Source organism: Choloepus didactylus, chromosome 17, assembly GCF_015220235.1.
Source record: "Choloepus didactylus isolate mChoDid1 chromosome 17, mChoDid1.pri, whole genome shotgun sequence".
Classification (NCBI taxonomy): domain Eukaryota; kingdom Metazoa; phylum Chordata; class Mammalia; order Pilosa; family Megalonychidae; genus Choloepus; species Choloepus didactylus.
The window spans coordinates 43,558,162-43,577,658 of NC_051323.1; the positions used below are offsets into that span (position 1 = coordinate 43,558,162).

Sequence of the window (19,497 nt, forward strand, 5' to 3'; positions counted from 1 at the left end):
AATGAACAGAGGAAAGCACAAAGACTATGAAAAATATCTTCCTTTTGCTTTTTTAACTTTTTCTATGTAGAATAGCATTATGTAAAAGATCCAATAGTAAACATTTGTTTTCACGTAATAATAGATCTGAGATTATGCAAAACACTGCCTGACAATGAATCTGTGTTCACAGATGAGTCACCACCCTTCTGTGCCTTTCTTGTACTCTCATTCCTCAAGTAAAATGGGTCACCTACTCACCTAAAATGATCCAATGGAAACCAATGATTTAAGAAACTCTTTGAAAATGGAGCTGCTTCATTAAAAAAAAACCAAACATTAAAATCCACCATGTTTGGAACACAAGAGGTGCATAAGAAACACTGCCAAATAACATATTCTGGTTCATTGGTGCTTCTAAATATGGAGAGCTTTAATTAAAATTTATTCTGAAGTCATAGGAAGGAATCTTAATAACCTGGGAAGCATGTCTGAAGTATAGATATTTATTCCTTCCCCAGGGACTTACAGAATTTCTAGAGTATGTAATGTTTGACAAAGTTTTCTAAGGGACTCTAATACATACTGGTTTTGTGCTCTGTTTGCCTTTTATTTGAAAATTACAACTCTAGAAAATCATTCCACATAGGGGAAATGCATATGGGAAAGGAACTAACGTAATTATGTTATATGGCAACTACAGTCCTAGGTACTTTTACATCATCCCATTTAATCCTCACAACAAAACCAGACAGTATCATCCCCATTTTGTAGATGGAAAATCTGAGGTTACAGGCTAAAACATGTGCCTATAGTCATAGACCTATAAATGGCAGACCCAGATTCCAAGCCTGTGCTCCCACCTCCACACCGCTGCACCTTCAGCCCGTGTGTGCCTTTTCCCTCTCCCCTAGCCACTCTACCATTACTGTCCCAACCCACACATTTGTCAAGCACCACTCCAGATGTATACGAGACTTAAAGACATAAAGCATGAATCCCTAAGCTTTAAAACAAAACAAAACCAAACACCAAACTTCTTAATCAGAGAATGTTCAAAAGTACCAGATCATGCACCTGAGAGCAGTTGGATCTTGCTCACTATAAAAAAACCATAAAGGACAGACTTATTTTTAACTCTCAGGATAAAAAAGCCAAACTGGCCTCATAAAATAAACACTTAGAAAACGTATATACAGTGGATTTACAAACCTAAGGTACATTTTGTACATGGTAAGTACAGCAGCTACACTCTGGCAATGATTGTATTAATGGCAACTTGGCATAACCAAAAGATATTAACAATTCTGACCAATATGAGATAGTCCATATACTTTTCTCAGCCACTAACATAGCCATGTACCTAATACACTCTTTAAAACTGACTTTCAAATAAAAATGCCTCTGATACTTAGTGTATATTTGTGGTATATGTCTGCTTTCTTGATTCAATATCCAGGCGTAATAATGGAACATCGGAGAACTTGAAGGCAGGTCTTCTGTTAAAACCAGAACAGCCTGTATACAGCTGTAACTAATGACAAGGTCATACCAACTTGCTTTCATTTGAACTTACTTTGTTTTTCTTGCCTCGGGGTTCACTCAAAGCCAGTTCATCTTGGAGTAGTTCTACCCTCTTGGCAAGCTGCAGATTTCGAAAGGTCAAACTGTCCATTTCCTGTTGTAGTTTTCTCAATGACTGATCCTTCATTTTTAGTTGTTCCTGTATCAAAGTGAGAACAAACCATTTCTCACAGTTTAGCCTTAAGGTTTAGAAATAATGAAAAAAAATATTTTTGTTTCACCAAAATATAATCAAAACCTCTTGCTTTAGGGAATTCAAGTTGCACGTTTATCATTCCGGTTCTTACGTTTTGGGCTGTTTTATGACAAAATCATCTTTTGGCCAAAACAAGTAAATTAAAAATAAACAAATAAAAAGAGCAAATAAAGTAGCAGATAGTCATAAAATTAAAGTAAAATATCCGCAACTACATGTTGTTAAACCTATGACAGTCAACAGACATAAAACCTGAGGCTACAAATTTGTAACTTGAAGTTTTAAAGAGACCCTCAGATGGATGAGTAGAAAAATAGGGGAAGCAAACAAACAGACAAAGGTACCCAGTGTTCTTTTTTACTTCAATTGCTCTTTTTCACTCTAATTATTATTCTTGTTATTTTTGTGTGTGTGCTGATGAAGGTGTCAGGGATTGATTTAGGTGATGAATGTACAACTATGTAATGGTACTGTGAACAATCGAAAGTACGATTTGTTTTGTATGACTGCGTGGTATGTGAATATATCTCAATAAAATGAAGATTAAAAAAAAAAAAAAGAGAGACCCTCAGACACTGGTGATACCCTTCAGTGAGCAAAAATGTGAAGAAAAATATTTGTATTCATTATTTTAAAATAAATCCTCCCTGAATTTAAATCAGTCAAAAATGAAGTCCTTTCAACACACTTATTTTTACCTTAACTATTCTGATCTGTCAAATATAAAAACCAATGTTATCATTACACAAAAATATTTTTCAGATGCTCTTTATCAATTCACTTTAAAGCTAAATGGAAATAGAAACAAGATCTAAAATCTAAACCATACACCTTCCCCTGGCTGCTCTGTTAGTCTGTTTAAATCATAATGGGGCAAGAAAATGAGAAACTAAAGAGAAATACTTAATTTCACTTATTAAAAAATTATTCTAATTATATTTTACATATGAAGTTCTAAACAACTTTGTGTTTGTTGGTAAACACAATGGCCATTTTCAAAGAAAAGGATTCAGACTTAAAATCTACTACTATATTTACCCTTGGGAAGATGGTTGCTGCAAAGGAGAGGCTAGGCCTCCCTATATTTGTGCCTAAGAGTCTCCTCCTGAATGCCTCTTTGTTGCTCAGATGTGGCCCTCTCTCTCTAGCTAAGCCAACTTGAAAGGTGAAATCACTGCCCTCCCCCCTAAGTGGGATCAGACACCCAGGGGAGTGAATCTCCCTGGCAACGTGGAATATGACTCCCGGGGAGGAATGTAGACCTGGCATCGTGGGACGGAGAACATCTTCTTGACCAAAAGGGGGATGCGAAAGGAAATGAAATAAGCTTCAGTGGCACAGAGATTCCAAAACGAGCCGAGACGTCACTCTGGTGGGCACTCTTACACACACTTTAGACAACCCTTTTTAGGTTCTAAAGAATTGGGGTAGCTGGTGGTGGATACCTGAAACTATCAAACTACAACCCAGAACCCATGAATCTCGAAGACAGTTGTATAAAAATGTAGCTTATGAGGGGTGACAATGGGATTGGGAAAGCCATAAGGACCACACTCCACTTTGTCTAGTTTATGGATGGATGTGTAGAAAAATAGGGGAAGGAAACAAACAGACAAAGGTACCCAGTGTTCTTTTTTACTTCAATTGCTCTTTTTCACTCTAATTATTATTCTTGTTATTTTTGTGTGTGTGCTAATGAAGGTGTCAGGGATTGATTTAGGTGATGAATGTACAACTATGTAACGGTACTGGAAACAATCGAAAGTACGATTTGTTTTGTATGACTGCGTGGTATGTGAATATATCTCAATAAAATGATTAAAAAAAAATCTACTACTATATATTTAAAGAAGCGTAACTTTATTACTTTCTCTAAAACAATCAATTCTAAAACTAAGAAGAGGCCAAGATTTACAGGACAGGTGGTCAGTATATTGAAACACCAACCTAAAAACCATGGGCTGGTGTCTGCAATCTACTGGCATTATTTTCAGGTCAGGAGCCTGGCTAGAGGGTTAGAGCGATATGTTCCCATGAGTAGAATAACATTTTCCTTTACTATTGTTTTTTTTTAAGCAGGGCCTTAATTTTACTTGAAGTTCAAAGGTAAACTTAGACCCAGTCCGCATCCAAATTACCATATATTTCAAATTAAAGAAATTCAAATCAATGAATGTTACTATATCCAACAACTAATTGAAGAGGCAAACCCAGTAAAATTGAAGCCCATTGTAACAGAGGACATGCTAACATAACATTCCCTTCTAGCAAACTGGTAAACTTTTGGCCAAACCAAGTAAATTTAAAATAATTTTAATTATATATGTAATTATAATGATCACTGCAGTAGATAGTAAACAAAGAGTAATTACTTTCTTATATTTGGTTAATCAACAATTGACTAATGCTCCAACTCCATTAACCAATCATTATTTTCAGAAGACATCTATCCCCACCTCTCTAAACCCATTTCTATAATGGAGATAATAATGTTATCAACCCTCATAGAATTGTCCTGAAGATTAAATGTGTGATACGAGATGTAGTGTCCTTAGCACACCTGTTACACAGTGAGTGCTCAATAACTGAAACCTACTGTCACAGTCACCATGGTCACCACCATCACCACCATTACCACCATCACCACCATCACAGTTCATACAACATAACCAGCAATAGGAGAGTGTCAAATACCAGAGCAGGCTACTAAGACATGCTGAGAAATACTTTCCCCAGGAGTAGGTTTTAAAACATCATTGGGAGAGATAATGATCAATTCTTCAATGATTTAGGTAAAATAATAACTTGACTAACAAATGCTGACTATAAAGCTCCTTTTCAGTAATCTTGGACACAGAGAGGTTTGGAAGTATGAAGAGGTGTGTTCTGGGGCAATATATCTGGAGAGGGGGAGCTCTCAGAGACAAGCTTCTCCTGTGTAGGTTTCACTATGTCTAAGTAAGGGAATATGGTTCTGGATCTTGATTACCTGATTGGCCCTACCTGGGGTATATCACTGGTTGGGGCTGTTCCAGAAAGAGATAAGAGTAAAGGGAATCCTCATCTGTTTTTTCTAAAGAGAAGAGAGGAAGCAAGGGAAAGAGCAAGAGAAGGAGGTGGAATATTAACTTAAACTAGGCCAAGAAGGAATCCATATCCTAGAATTAATGTATCCATTAAACAAAAACATCACTCATCACCCCAGGCTCCACCACAATCAAGATGGCTGAGTGAGAAATTTCAGGGCTCTGTCAAGCTTGAAACAACCAGCAAGAACTGGCAGAAACATCTTTCTCAAAGGCCCAGAAAACAATGAAAGGACTGCAGTAACTGAGCAAGTGCCGAATCAAGGTAGAGGCTACGTAAAAGTAGTAGGATCTTGGTGACATCAATGAGATGATGGTATAAGACACCCCTGGAAAAGTTTCCCCTCAGAGACAGCTAAATAAAAGGGCAGATTCCACTTGGCTGGAATGACAGAGACTGGAGAAAGACTCCACAAACATTGAATCAAACAACAGCCCAAAAAATACACCAAGGGAAAAGGTAGTAGATTTGTGACATGAGATGCCAGTCTAGACCCAGCCCCCAAGCCTTGTCCTTCGTAGCATGTCATACCGTGGTAGTGCTTCATCTCGCGCACCTCCTGCCACGGTCGCTGACCATAGAGCCACCCGTGGCAGCGACTTAGAATCCCACACACATTTAGGCCACATAGACCCAAGGTGGGGCTCTAGCAGTCGGCGAGGGTGCACATACCAAGAGGCCCCAGGAAACACAAGCAACCATGGTGGAACTGTCAGAAAGCTGTGTACACTCCCAGCCTGGCCCCTAATTGCTGGTGCACCTAAATGAAAAATCAGATGCTTTCGAACACTGACTCATCTGAGTCCACGGGGTGAGATTCCCCTAATGCAGAAGTTACCAGAGGCAGAAATGCCACACAGAAAAGAAGAAAACAGAACTGCTGTAAAAAAGGTGGACCCATGACTGAAAAGGCAGCCCCTGAGCATAAGAGAGCAGTTGAGCAAATCATTGCTGCTGGCGAAATTTTGCATAAAATCAAAGAGAAAAGCCCAGGACTCCCACAGAAGGAAGAGAAGAAAGGAAATCCACTCCTGGAGAGGAAACAGTCACATGATGGGGTAATCTTAAAAGTTGCTGCGCATGCCTAGGCCAAGAGACAGGTGCAGGAAGGCCTGAGAAAATCTGTACTGTTGAAGACAGGCTACTCTAATGGTTCCATGTGAGCTTGGCCAAGCACTGAAGAAGAGCTTTAACACAGCCAAACTAAAATAAAACCCTAGGCAAGAGGGAGAAACTGACTTCCAGCATTGGCACATCAAAATAATCAAATGGCCAGATATCAACAAAAGATCACAAGCTATACCAAGAAACAGGAAGAAACGGCTCATTTAAGGCAACAAATTAAAACTTCACAGGAAGCACAGACATTGGAACAACTAATCAGAGATATTCAATCAAATCTCCTAAGTTGATTCAAAGACTAAACGAAAATATGGATAAAAATAAAATATGGATATAGAGCTAAAGGATAGTAAAACAATGAGTGAACAAAAAGAATAATTTAAAAGCTTAAAAAGGAACATAAAGCTTGTGGGAATGAAAACACAATAATGGAGATTAAAAATACATTAGATGTGCTCACAGACATAGGGGACCGGTGGTTTGATAGGTTGAGCCCTCTACCACAGGACTTGCCCCTGGGAAGACTGTTGCTGCAAAGGAAAGGCTAGGCCTCCCTATAATTATGCCTAAGAGCCTCCTCCTGAATGCCTCTTTGTTGCTCAGATGCGGCCCTCTCTCTCTAGCTAAGCCAACTTGGCAGGTAAAATCACTGCCTTCCCTGCTACGTGGGATCAGACACCCAGGGGAATGAATCTCCCTGGCAACATGGAATATGACTCCCAGGGAGGAATCTAGACCCGCATGGGATGGAGAACATCTTCTTGATCAAAAGGGGGAAATGAAAGAAAATGAAATAAGCATCAATGGCAGAGAGATTCCAAAAGGAGCCGAGAGGTCACGCTGGTGGGCACTCTTACGCACAATATAGACAACCCTTTTTAGGTTCTAATGAATTGGGGTAGCTGGCGGTAGATACCTGAAACTATCAAACTACAACCCAGAACCCACGAATCTTAAAGACGATTGTATAAAAATGTAGCTTATGAGGGGTGACAATGGGATTGGGAAAGCCATAAGGACCACACTCCCCTTTGTCTAGTTTATGGATGGATGAGTAAAAAAATGGGGGAAGGAAAAAAACAAACAAACAAACAAAGGCACCCAGTGTTCTTTTTTACTTTAATTGCTCTTTTTCACTTTAATTATTATTCTCGTTATTTTTGTGTGTGTGGTAATGAAGGTGTCAGGGATTGATTTTGGTGATGAACGCACAACTATGTAATAGTACTGTGAACACATCAAATGTATGATTTGTTTTGTATGACTGCATGGTATGTGAATATATCTCAATAAAATGAATATTAAAAAATAGATTAGAGGCATAAAACAGCAGATATGAATTGACAGAAGAAAGATTCACTGAACTAGAAGAAAAAATAAAAACACATGTCTAAGATGCACAATATACTCAAACAGGATAAACCCTAACAGACCTACTCTAAGACACATACTAATCAAAATGTCAAATGCCAAAGATAAAGAGAGAATTCTGAAAGTAGCAAGAGAAAAGTGATTCATCACATACAAGGGATTCTCGTAAGATGAGGTGCTGATTTCTCATCAGATGCCATGGAGGCAAGAAGGCACTGATAATGACTTATTTAAGGTACTGAAAGAGAAAAACTGCCAGCCCAAAATTCTTTATCTAGCAAAACTGTCCTTCAAAAACGAAGTAGAGTTAAAGACATTCATGTATAAACAAAAAATGAGAGAGTTCACCACCAAAAGACCTATCCTACAAGAAATGCTAAGAAAAGTTCTTCAGATTGAAAGGAAAGTCAGGGGATAGAAGCTTGGAGCAGTATGAAGAAATGAAGATCTCCAGTAAAAGTAATAACATGGGTAAATACAAAACACAATAGTACTGTATCCTCAGTATATAACTCTACTCTTTATTCCCTGTAAGATTTAGAGTACAATTGAATAAGAAATAATCATATTTCCTTGTAATGGTCACATAAAATATAAAGAGCTAATATGTGAAAAAACAACAAAGTGGGGCAATGCAGGGATACAGGAGCAGAGACCGTGTGTGCTACTGAAGTAAAGTTGGTATCTTTTTGAACTAGTAGGTTATAGATTTAGGTTGTTTAATGCAAGACCCAGGGTCACCACAAAGACAAGTTTTTAAAATATATTCAGAGACCGAAATGAGAAAGGAATAAAGCAGTTACATCACAAAAGATCACTATATACAAAAGAAGGCTGCAATAAAAGAAAAGAGGGACAAAAAAGATATAAAACATATAAAACACTAGAGACAATATCACTGAAGTCTTGCCTTATCAGTACTTACACTGAATGTAAATGGATTAAACCCCCCAATCAAATGACACAGATTGGCAGAATGGATTAAAAAAACATGAACCAACCATACACTGTTTACAAGAGACTCACCTTAGATTCAAAGACACAAATAGGCTGAAAGTAAAAGAATGAAAAATAATATTCCATGCAAATAGTAACCAAAGAAGAGCAGATGTTGCTATACTAATATCAGAGAAAACATATTTTAAGTAAAAAACTGTTACAAGAGACAAAGAACAACACTGTATTAATACTTGAGGCAAACACTGACAAAACTGAAGGGAGAAATAGCTATCTCTACAATAATAGTTGGAGACTTCAGTATATACCACTTTCATCAATGGACAGAACACCTAAACAGAGATCAATAAAGAAATGGAAAACTTGAAAAATACTATAAATGAACTAGATCTAACAAACATATAAAGAACACTGCACCAAAATCAGCAGAGTACACATTCTTCTCAAGGCCCATGGAATATTCTCCAAGATAGACCAAATATTAGGGTAACAAAACAAGTTCCAATAAATTTAAAAAGACTCTGCTCTGATCATACTGGAATGAAGTCAGAAACCCATAAGAGATGAAGAACTGGAAAATTCATAAATACATGGAAGTTAAACAACATAATCCTAAGCAATCAGTGGGTCAAAGGAGAAATCACAAGGGAAATCAGAAAATATCTTGAGATGAATGAAAATGAGAACATAACACATCAAAACTTGGACACAGAGAAGGCAGTGGTCAAAAGGAAATTTATAGCCCTACATGCTCAAATTAACAAGAGTGCAACTGAGAGATCTAAATGCACACTAGAGGAAACAGAAGAACAGCAAACTAAACCCAAACCAAGCAGAAGGAAGGATATAAAGATTAGGAAGGAATAGAGATATTGAGAATAAAAAAACAGTAGAGAAAATCAACAAAACCAAAAGTTGGTTCTTTCAAAAATTCAGTAAAATCAACAAAGCTTCAGGTAGACTGTAAAAAAAAAAAAAGACTGAAATAACTATAATCTGAAATGAAAGGGGGGACATTATTCCTGATCCACAGAAAGGCAGTAGGATCTCATGGAGCCCTTACTCATCCCCCACCAGCCTAGCACATGCTTCCAGGGCAGACCCCTGGCCCTAGTTCTGGAGGGAGTAGAGTAACACTCTTGAGCATGTATGCCTCATGTTAGCTGGTGGCCTGAGAGACTAGTTGTCCCAGAACTTGTCCTGCATATAAATGGCAGCTCACAGAACTCTCCTACCAAGTGGCTATCGGGGGCAAGGGGCTATTGGCTGTAGGATGTACAATGCAGTGCCCACGACTGTGATGAAACTCTTTCCTAGCGAAGAGGGGGCCTTCAGAATTGTGTAAATGGGGGAATTCCTAGGGCCAACCATGCATGACCAAGACAAGAAGCATGCGCAGAAAGGACTAGGGAGGCCCTTATGCTCTGGCCTGGAGCTATTCTCAAAACTCATTGTATGGGTAAGGCCTGAAGGAGAGCATTCCATTAAGTCAATATGCAAAGACTGGGAAAGCTGTTTTCTTTTTGTCCTTCATTTTATTTGTTAGATTCTGGCATTCAAGGACTGTTCTGTTATAAAACTAGCTGGATACAAGCTTAAGGAATAAACGCTTTAGAGTATAAATTCCAGTGATAACACACTAACATATCAAAATGTTCAGATTTCAACAAAGGATTACAAAACATAGAAGAAAACAGAAAGCAATGGTCCAGGCAAAGGAGAAGATTACAAAATTAGAAATTATCAAGAGAAGGCTCAGATCTGGGACATTCCAGGCAAAGCCATTAAAAAAAAAAATGATCCTAAATATGTTCAAAGAGCTAGAGGAAAATACAGACAAAGAAATAAAGAAAATCAGGAAAATGACAGATGAACACAAAGAGAATACCAATTGAGAGATGGAAATTATGAAAAGAAATGAAACAGCTGAAGACCACAGTAACATAAATTAAAAACTCCCTAGATGGGTGTATTAGTTAGGGTTCTCTAGGGAAACAGAATCAATGAGAGGTGTCTCTGACTATCAGATTTGTAAAAGTGACTCACGCAACTGTGGGTATGCATGAGTCCAAATTCTGTACAGCAGTCAGCAAACTGTCAACTCCAAAGAAGATGTCCGATGGACTCCTCAGATAACGAACCGGCAACTTCAACGAACTCCTCAGGAAATGAACTGGGATCTTCGACAAACGTGTTCGATGAATTCCTCAGGAAACGCACCGGCAACTTCAACGAACTCCTCAGGAAACGCTTCGCTGGGCAGCCGAAGAAGTGAAGGTCCTCTATCTGTCTCGCTTATAAGTCTTCAACTGATTAATTGGATTAAATCCAGCCAATTGCATTCTCTCATTGTGGAAGACGCCCTTTGGTGAGTCATCAGTCACAGCTGCAGTCAATTGACTGATAAGTTAATAAACTAGCCTGATGGTTTATTAACCAGCCACAAATGTCCTCACAGCAATTGTTAGGCCAGTGTTTGCTTGACCAGACAGCTGGGTACTATCACCTGGCCAAGTTGACACATGAAGCTAACCACCACAGTACACCTCTTGGCAACTTGGCAGTTATGCATATCACCTAAAACCATACTTTATCTCTCAGTAGATAACAATAGCAGACATATATTTTGCCTAACAATACTCCGCTGTGCAGCATACAACGGGAAATGCACTAATTCTCTCCAGAATACAGTGCAAGTCCTTGGGTGACATTAGCTCTTAAAATTGATTTCCTTTAGCTTAAATACAGCAAAATGAATAGTATGGATTATGCCATATGATAAGGGGATAAGACAGAGAAGAAAGCAAAGATATTTGCTTTACAGACAAATACAAACATAATCATAACAAAATAAGGAGAAAAGATTCATGCCATCATAGTCCTCGTTTCCGTAACTGGTCATGTGGTCGTAGTTCATATTTATCACTACCTTCCTGCACTACCCATTCCATGTTCCCTTTACCCTCAGCAAGCACTTCAGCTGGCCATGGTTCTTTGCCTGGTGGGGTGACCCAAACCTTCATTCCTGAAGTTTCTTGGACATTGGTAGTCCTGCCTGGATTGGGCTGTTGCAGTTTCCCATTGACTTTAATCACAGGGCATGGTAGTACTAAAAGATGTCCTAGGGGATCTCCTGTATTCCAGGAAAACTCTTCTTTACTTCCACTGTGTAGCTGCAGTGCTATTTCCCCTTTATAGTCAGGATCAATCACCCCAGCCAGTACAGTAATCCCCTTCCTTGCCTGTTGATTCAGAAGCATAAGAAGACCAAAGTGGCCAGGTGGCAGTCTTAACTTCCAGTTCAATGGGATTATTGTTGTGTTTCCTGGTGGAAGCACTCCTCCTTTTGGAACCAAGACCTGTAGACCAGCAGAGCTTAAGCTTGCAGGGACAGGAAGCAAAAATTTACCTAGTGGATCACTAGAAGTGATAGTGAGTGGTGCCACTCCTGTTTCCACCCCTTGATTCCTGGACCCATGAATCCTGGCTATGGGAGAAACAGCACCATAGAGTGGATGCTGATTCAGAGCATACACAGCCTCCTGGAGAACACTGCCCCAGCCCTGCAAGGTATCAACAGGCCATTCCACCGTTCTATCAACCCAGCTGCCTCTGGATGATGGGGAACATGGTAAGACCACAGAATTCCATGAGCATGTGCCCATCCCCTCACTTCATTTGCTGTGAAGTGGGTTCCTTGGTCCGAAGCAATGCTGTGTGGAATACCATGACAGTGGATAAGGCATTCTGTAAGTCAACGGATGGTACTTTTGGCAGAAGCATGTCGTGCAGGGAAGGCAAACCCATATCTGGAGTATGTGTCTAGTCCAGTAAGAACAAATCGCTGCCCCTTCCATAATGGAAGTGGTCCAGTGTAATCAACCTGCCACCAAGTAGCAGGCTGATCACCTCAGGGAATGGCGCCATATCGGGGACTGAGTGTGGGTCTCTGCTGCTGGCAGATTGGGCACTCAGCAGTGGCTGTGGCCAGGTCAGCCTTGGTGAGTGGAAGTCCATGTTGCTAAGCCCATGCACAACCTCCATCCCTACCACCATGACCACTCTGTTCCCCCACTGGGCAATGACAGGAGTTGCTGGGGAAAGAGGCTGATTGGTATCCACCAAACGGGTCATTTTATCCACTTGGTTATTAAAATCTTCTTCTGCTGAAGTCACCCTCTGGTGAGCATTCACATGGGACACAAATATCTTCATGTTGTTTGCCCACTCAGAAAGATCTATCCACATACCCCTTCCCCAGACTTCTTTGTCACCAATCTTCCAATCATGTTCCTTCCAAGTCCCTGTCCATCCAGCCAAACCATTAGCAACAGCCCAGGAATCAGTATACAGACACACCTCTGGTCAGTTCTCCTTCCAAGCAAAGTGAACAACCAGGTGCACTGCTTGAAGTTCTGCCCACTGGGAGGATTTCCCCTCACCACTGTCCTTCAAGGACATCCCAGAAATGGGCTGCAGTGCTGCAGCTGTCCACTTTCGGGTGGTGCCTGCATATCGTGCAGAACCATCTGTAAACCAGGCCAGAGATTTCTCTTCCTCAGTCAACTGACTGTAACGAACTCCCCAAGATGCCATAGCTGTGGGCTGGGAAAGAGAAGGTAAGGTGGAAGGAGTGGGGGCCATGGGCATTTGGGCCACTTCCTTATGTAACTTACTTGTAACTTCAGGACCTGCTCGAGCTCTATCTCCTATATACCATTTCCATTTTATGACGGAGTGCTGCTGTGCATGCCCAACTTTATGGCTTGGTGGGTCAGACAATACCCAACTCCTGATAGGTAACTCAGGTCTCATGATAACTTGGTGGCCCATGGTTAAGCGTTCTGTCTCTACTAAAGCCCAGCAGCAAGCCAACAGCTGTTTCTCAAATGGAGAGTAGTTATCTGCAGAGGATGGTAAAGCTTTACTCCAAAATCCTAAGGGCCTGCATTGTGATTCTCCTATAGGAGCCTGCCAAAGTCTCCAAACAGCATCTCTATTTGCCACTGACACTTCCAGCACCATTGGATCAGCTGGATCATATGGTCCAAGCAGCAGAGCAGCTTGCACAGCAGCCTGGACCTGTCACAGAGCCTCACCTTGTTCTGGTCCCCACTCAAAACTAGAAGCTTTTCTGGTCACTCGGCAAATGGGCCAGAGTAGCACACCTAAATGAGGAATATGTTCAAAAATCCAAAGAGGCCAACTAAGCGTTGTGCCTCTTTTTTGGTTGTAGGAGGGGCCAGATGCAACAGCTTATCCTTCACCTTAGAAGGAATATCTCGACAGGCCCCACACCACTGGACACCTAGAAATTTTACTGAGGTGGAAGGCCCCTGTATTTTTGTTAGATTTATCTCCCATCCTCTGCCACGCAAATACCTTACCAGCAAATCTAGAGTAGTTGCTACTTCTTGCTCACTAGGTCCAATCAACATGATATCATCAATATAATGGACCAGTGTGATGCCTCGTGGGAGGGAAAAACGATCAAGATCCCTGCGGACAATATTATGACATAGGGCTGGAGAGTTGATATAACCCTGAGGTAGCACAGTGAATGTAAACTGCTGGCCTTGCCAGCTGAATGTAAACTGTTTCTGGTGGTCCTTACTGACAGCAATTGAGAAAAAAGCATTTGCCAGCTCAATAGCTGCATACCAGGTACCAGGGGATGTGTTGCTATGCTCAAGCAATGATACAACATCTGCAACAGCAGCTGCAATTGGAGTCACCACCTGGTTAAGCTTACGATAATCCACAGTCATCCTCCAAGACCCATCTGTTTTCTGCACAGGCCAAATAGGAGAGTTGAATGGGGATGTGGTGGGACTCACCACCCCTGCATCCTTCAAGTCCTTAAGAGTGGCATTAATCTCTGCAATCCCTCCAGGAATCCGGTATTGCTTCTGGTTCACTATTTTGCTAGGCAGGGGCAGTTCTAGTGGCTTCCACTTGGCCTTTCCCACCATAATAGCCCTCACTCCAGGAGTCAGGGAACTGATGTGAGGATTCTGCCAGATGCTGAGTGTGTCTATTCCAATTATGCATTCCAGCACTGGGGAAATAACCACAGAATGGGTCCGGGGACCCACTGGACCCACTGTGAGACGAACTTGAGCTAAAACTCCATCAATCACCTGACCTCCATAAGCCCCAACTCTGACTGGTGTACCAGAGTGACGTTTTGGGTCTCCGGAAAATAATGTCACTTCTGAACCAGTGTCTAATAATCCATGAAATATCTGATCATTTCCTTTTCCCCAATGCACAGTTACCCTGGTAAAAGGCCGTAGGTTCCCCTGAGGAAGGCTGGGAGGAAGATTAACTATAAATTTCTGGCAATGTAACAGGGTCCTTCCCCAAGGGTACCTGGCCTTCCCTTCATTCAAGGGGCTCTGGATCTGTAAACTGTCTCAAGTCTGGGAATTGATTAAGGGGCTGTGACTCTCTGTTTCTGTAATTCAAGGGAGACTTCTGTTTACGTGACCTAGAATTCTTCTGCCTATATAGTTCAAACAAGAATTTAGTCAACTGCCCATCTATTTTACTACTTGGTACTCCATGATCCACTAGCCAATGCCATAAGTCTCTGTGAGTCATATTATTTTGATTGCTGCTTTGAGCCTGTTTTCCATTATGGTAGCCACGCCCACCTTGTCTGTGGCAATTAACTGCAGCCATTTGGCTTCTGCGGACTCAAGACCTGATTATCCCCATTGTGTTTAAGGATTCCAGCTCAGTGACAGCAGTTCCTACAGTAATGTCTGACCTACAGAGAAGGGTGACTACACAGCTCTTGAGGGATGATGGAGCTAGTCTCACAAATTGATTCCTTACACTCCTGGTAAAAGGTGTGTCCTCTGGACATTCCAGGGGTGTGTGAGCAGGTCTTCCATGACAAATCCACTCTAACATTCCAATCTCTCTAAGCCTTTGAATCCCCTCCTCCACATTGTACCAGGGCAGTTCTGGCATTTCAACCTCTGGTAATGCTGGCCACCTTTTGATCCATGTTTCAGCCAAACAAACTGTTAACACCCTTTCTAACCCCTCGAGCTACAACATTGAATGCAGAATCTCTGCTTAGTGGACCCATATCAGTAAATTCAGCCTGATCCAACCTTATATTCCTTCCACCATTATCCCACACTCTTACTATCCATTCCCATACATATTCCCCTGGTTTCTGTCTGTATAAGTTGGAAAACTCATACAGTTCCTTTGTAGTATAGCGTACCTCTTCATGTGTCACACTTTGTATCTCACCCTTTGGGGCCTGTTGGGACTTTAGCCTAGTTATAGGTCTTGAAGCAAAGACTGGTGGTGGGATTGGGTCATGAAAAGAGTTAGAATTATCCCTCAAGCCATTTACCTCAGGACATTCTGTTGCATTTCCATCTCTTAAAACAGGATTAATCTCTCTAGACAGAGGAGTGAGGGCTGCTTCCTCAGGGGAGGTGATTACAGGATTAGCAGGCACTGAAGGGTTAATGTCTTTAGGTGGGAGTTGGATGGCAGGCTCCTTAGGGCAGACTGGAGGTGGGGAAGCTGTTTCCCCAGGACAGCCCTCTACAGGTAAATCTAACAATGACTCAGCAGAATCCAGGGTTCCAATGTCCTCACTGCCATTATTATCAATCCGTATGTCCCCATCCCAAGTTTCGGGATCCCATTCTTTTCCAATCCATGCCGTTACTTTAACAGCCGACACCCTGAAAGGTTGAGATTTTAGTTTACATTGTAAATCTGCTACTCACGCAATGAGAGTCTGCGTCTGGTTTTCAGAAACTTCCAGTCTGCGGGCACAGGAAATAAGATTTTCTTTCAGGGCACACACAGAAACCTTCACATCTGTCATACGGCATTTAAGTTTTGAATTTGAAGCCTTTAGCTCATCCCTTTCTCTTACAACTTTATCCCAAGTATCTAAGAGCAGCCAGCAACATCATTATACCTCTTAATACTGCAAAACTCTGTGAAGGTGTCGAAAACACTGTCACTCAGAGCCTTGCTTCATAGTAGAGTATGATTAGGAGAATCAAACGGTGCTATTTTGCGTATCTCCTTTGCCAACTCATGCAATGGACTCTCAGTGCCCTCTTGATTATTGGAAATAGAGTCATTAGTGCCTTTGAATCTGAACAGAGTAGAAAGCAAATTGTAAAAGCCCATTTTAAGATTCTGTTTCTCAAGAACCACCCCACTCCTGGTACCAAGTTGTATTAGTTAGGGTTCTCTAGGGAAACAGAATCAATGAGAGGTGTCTCTGACTATCAGATTTGTAAAAGTGACTCACGCAACTGTGGGTATGCATGAGTCCAAATTCTGTAGAGCAGTCAGCAAACTGTCAACTCCAAGGAAGATATCCGATGAACTCCTCAGGAAATGAATCGGCAACTTCAACGAACTCCTCAGGAAACGCTTCACTGGGCAGCCGAAGAAGAAGTGAAGGACCTCTATCTGTCTCACTTATAGGTCTTCAACTGATTAATTGGATTAAATCCAGCCAATTGCATTCTCTCATTGTGGAAGACACGCCCCTCAGAGAGTCATCAGTCACAGCTGCAGTCAATTGACTGATGATTTAGTAAACTAGCCTGTTGATTTATTAACCAGCCACAAACGTCCTCACAGCAATTGTTAGGCCAGTGTTTGCTTGACCAGACAGCTGGGTACTATCACCTGGCCAAGTTGACACATGAACCTAACCACCACAATGGGTTCAACAGCAAATCGGAGATGGCAGAGGAAGGAATAAGTGAACCTGAAGATAAAACAACTGAAATCATCCAGTGTGAGAAGCAGAAAGAGGAAAGAATGAAGAAAGGTAAACAGACCCTGAGAAACCTGTGGGACCCATCAAGCATATCAATATACAGATTATGAGAGCCCCCAGGAGGGGAAGAAAGAGAGAAAAGGGCAGAAAGAATATTAAAAAAATAATAATAATAATGGTTGAAAACTTCCCAAATCTAACAAACAACATGAAGATACATATCTAGGATGATCAATAAACTCCAAACAGGATAAACCTAAATAGACCCACATCATGCCACGATATAATCAAACTGTCAACTGCCAAAGATAAAGACAGAATTCTGAAAGCCACAAGAGAGAGTAATATATCACATACAAGGAAACCTCAATATATTAAGTGCTGATTTCTTATTGGAAACCATGGAGGCAAGAAGTCAGTGGCAAGACATTTTAAAGTTCTGAAGGCAAAAAATTGCCAACCAAGAATTCTATATCTTGCAAACTGTCTTTCAAAAATGGGGGAGGGATTGAGACAAATCCAGATAAACAAAAGCTATGGGACTTTGTCACCACTAGACAGTCCCTGCAAGAGATGATAAAGGGCGTTCTGTAGGTTGAAAGGAAAGAATACTCAACAATCGACTAAAGCCACATAAAGAAATAAAGATATCCAGTAAAGATAACGACAAGGGTAAATATAAATACTAGTACTATGGTATTTTTTTTATTTCTAACACCATTGCTTTATTTTCTACAGGCCCTAAAAGGCAATGCATAAAATGTAATGATAAATCAATGGTTCTGGATTTATAATGTATAAATATGTAATTTGTGACAAGAACTACAAAAAGGTGAGGGATAGGAAGGGTACAGGAACATGGTTTATGTATGTTATTGAAGTTAACTTGGTATCAAAGCAAACAAGGTTGTTATAGATTTATGATGTTAAATTTAAGCCCCATGGTAACTACAAAGAAAGTTATCAGAGAACATGCAAACTCATAGAGACAGAAAATAGAGCACAGGTTACCAGGGGTGGAGGAGACAGGAGCAGTGGGGAGTTAATGCAAAATGAGTGTAGGGTTCTGTCTGTGATAAGGGAACATTCTAGTAATGGATGGTGGCAAGAGTAACACAACATTGTGAATGTGACTAATCCTGCTGAAAGGTATGCCTGGGAGGGGTTGGGATGGGTATATCTGTGTTATACATGTGTTTCCCCAATTTAAAGAAAAAAGAAAGACAAACTAAAGAGGTAATGACAATTAAATGATACTGGAATGGATCTAAGAATAGAGGAGAAAAGGCTCAGAAGGACATTATTGGGAATAAGAAAAAATTGTAATATAGGATGTAATCTTTATATCAGTGTTAAATTTCTTGAACTTGATAACTGCATATAATGAATATCCTTGTTCATCAGACATGAACATGGAAGTATTATGTGCTCAAGGAGTATGATGTGTGCAACCTGGTCTCAGATGTTCAGAAAATAGAAAAATCGATAGATAGAATGATAGATAAGAGGAAGGGAGGGAGTAAGGAAGGAAGGAAGGAAGGAAGGAAAGGCAGACAAAGGTGGTAAACTGTTAAAATTTGTGGATGTGGGCATCTGGGGAATGGGGCCATGTTGGAGTTCTCTATATGGGCTTTGTATTATTTTTCTAACTGTCCTGTAAGTTTATTGTTTCAAAATAAAAAGTTAAAAAATTGCTCAAGCAATACATGTAGAAGCCTAATAAAATAAGGTAAAAGCAAATTCCTTAGTCTCCTATCATAGCTCTCCCTTCAGTAAACAAAGGTGCTGCTGATGAAATGTATCACTCAGTGTCCTGATTAACACAGTTTATTACTATTAAATAGCTCAACCCTTAGGCAACATCAGTAGACTAAATGACTCACACATTCAAATCCACTTACTAGGGGCCTACCATCAGTGCAGGGGATAGAAATATGAATACAGCACTGCTTCCCCCCAGAGAGCTCCATCTCATGTTGAAGACAGATAGGAACCCTCATTAATCCAGAGGAATTTAGCTAAATAAAGGCCTTCAGATGTAGGAGAAATGCATTAGATAAAGTCAAATAATACTTTTTTGTAATTTTTAGCCAAGGTCATCAAAGCATATCACATTCATACCTAAGCAAACTGGAAAAAAAAAAAAAAAAGTGTATCACCTCCTCCTAGCCTCTGTGAATCAGTGTCTGAGTTAGGACTTTAACCCAGAAAACCAGCTAACTTCTGTGCTTTGGGTATCACCAAACACTAACTTAACCCTCACAACACAAATACCCATTGCATACCTTTAAAGCAGCAGAATTTGCTTGTTCATCCACAACACCTTTTTTCAGGACCTGATTCTGAGCTCGAAGCTAAAAACAGAGGAAACAATTAATTTTTAATATAAAGCAATCAGCAAGGAAATCACTTACCACTACTC

General features: G+C 40.6%; 1 protein-coding gene across 5 annotated transcripts in view; it reads right to left on the bottom strand.

Moving 5' to 3' along the window:
• Positions 1-19,497, bottom strand: part of PPP1R21 (protein phosphatase 1 regulatory subunit 21) — a 119,699-nt gene that overhangs the window by 90,054 nt on the left and 10,148 nt on the right. For all 5 annotated transcript variants that reach the window (XR_005212342.1, XR_005212341.1, XR_005212340.1 and 2 more), the window contains exons 2-3: positions 19,361-19,429; positions 1,556-1,702 (exon numbers count right to left, since the gene is read on the bottom strand). Coding sequence is in view for 1 of the 5 variants with exons in the window: in XM_037806758.1 (XP_037662686.1) it covers positions 1,556-1,702; positions 19,361-19,429 (216 nt within the window). In the remaining 4 variants the exon portion in view is untranslated. The remainder of the gene's footprint in view (positions 1-1,555; positions 1,703-19,360; positions 19,430-19,497) is intronic.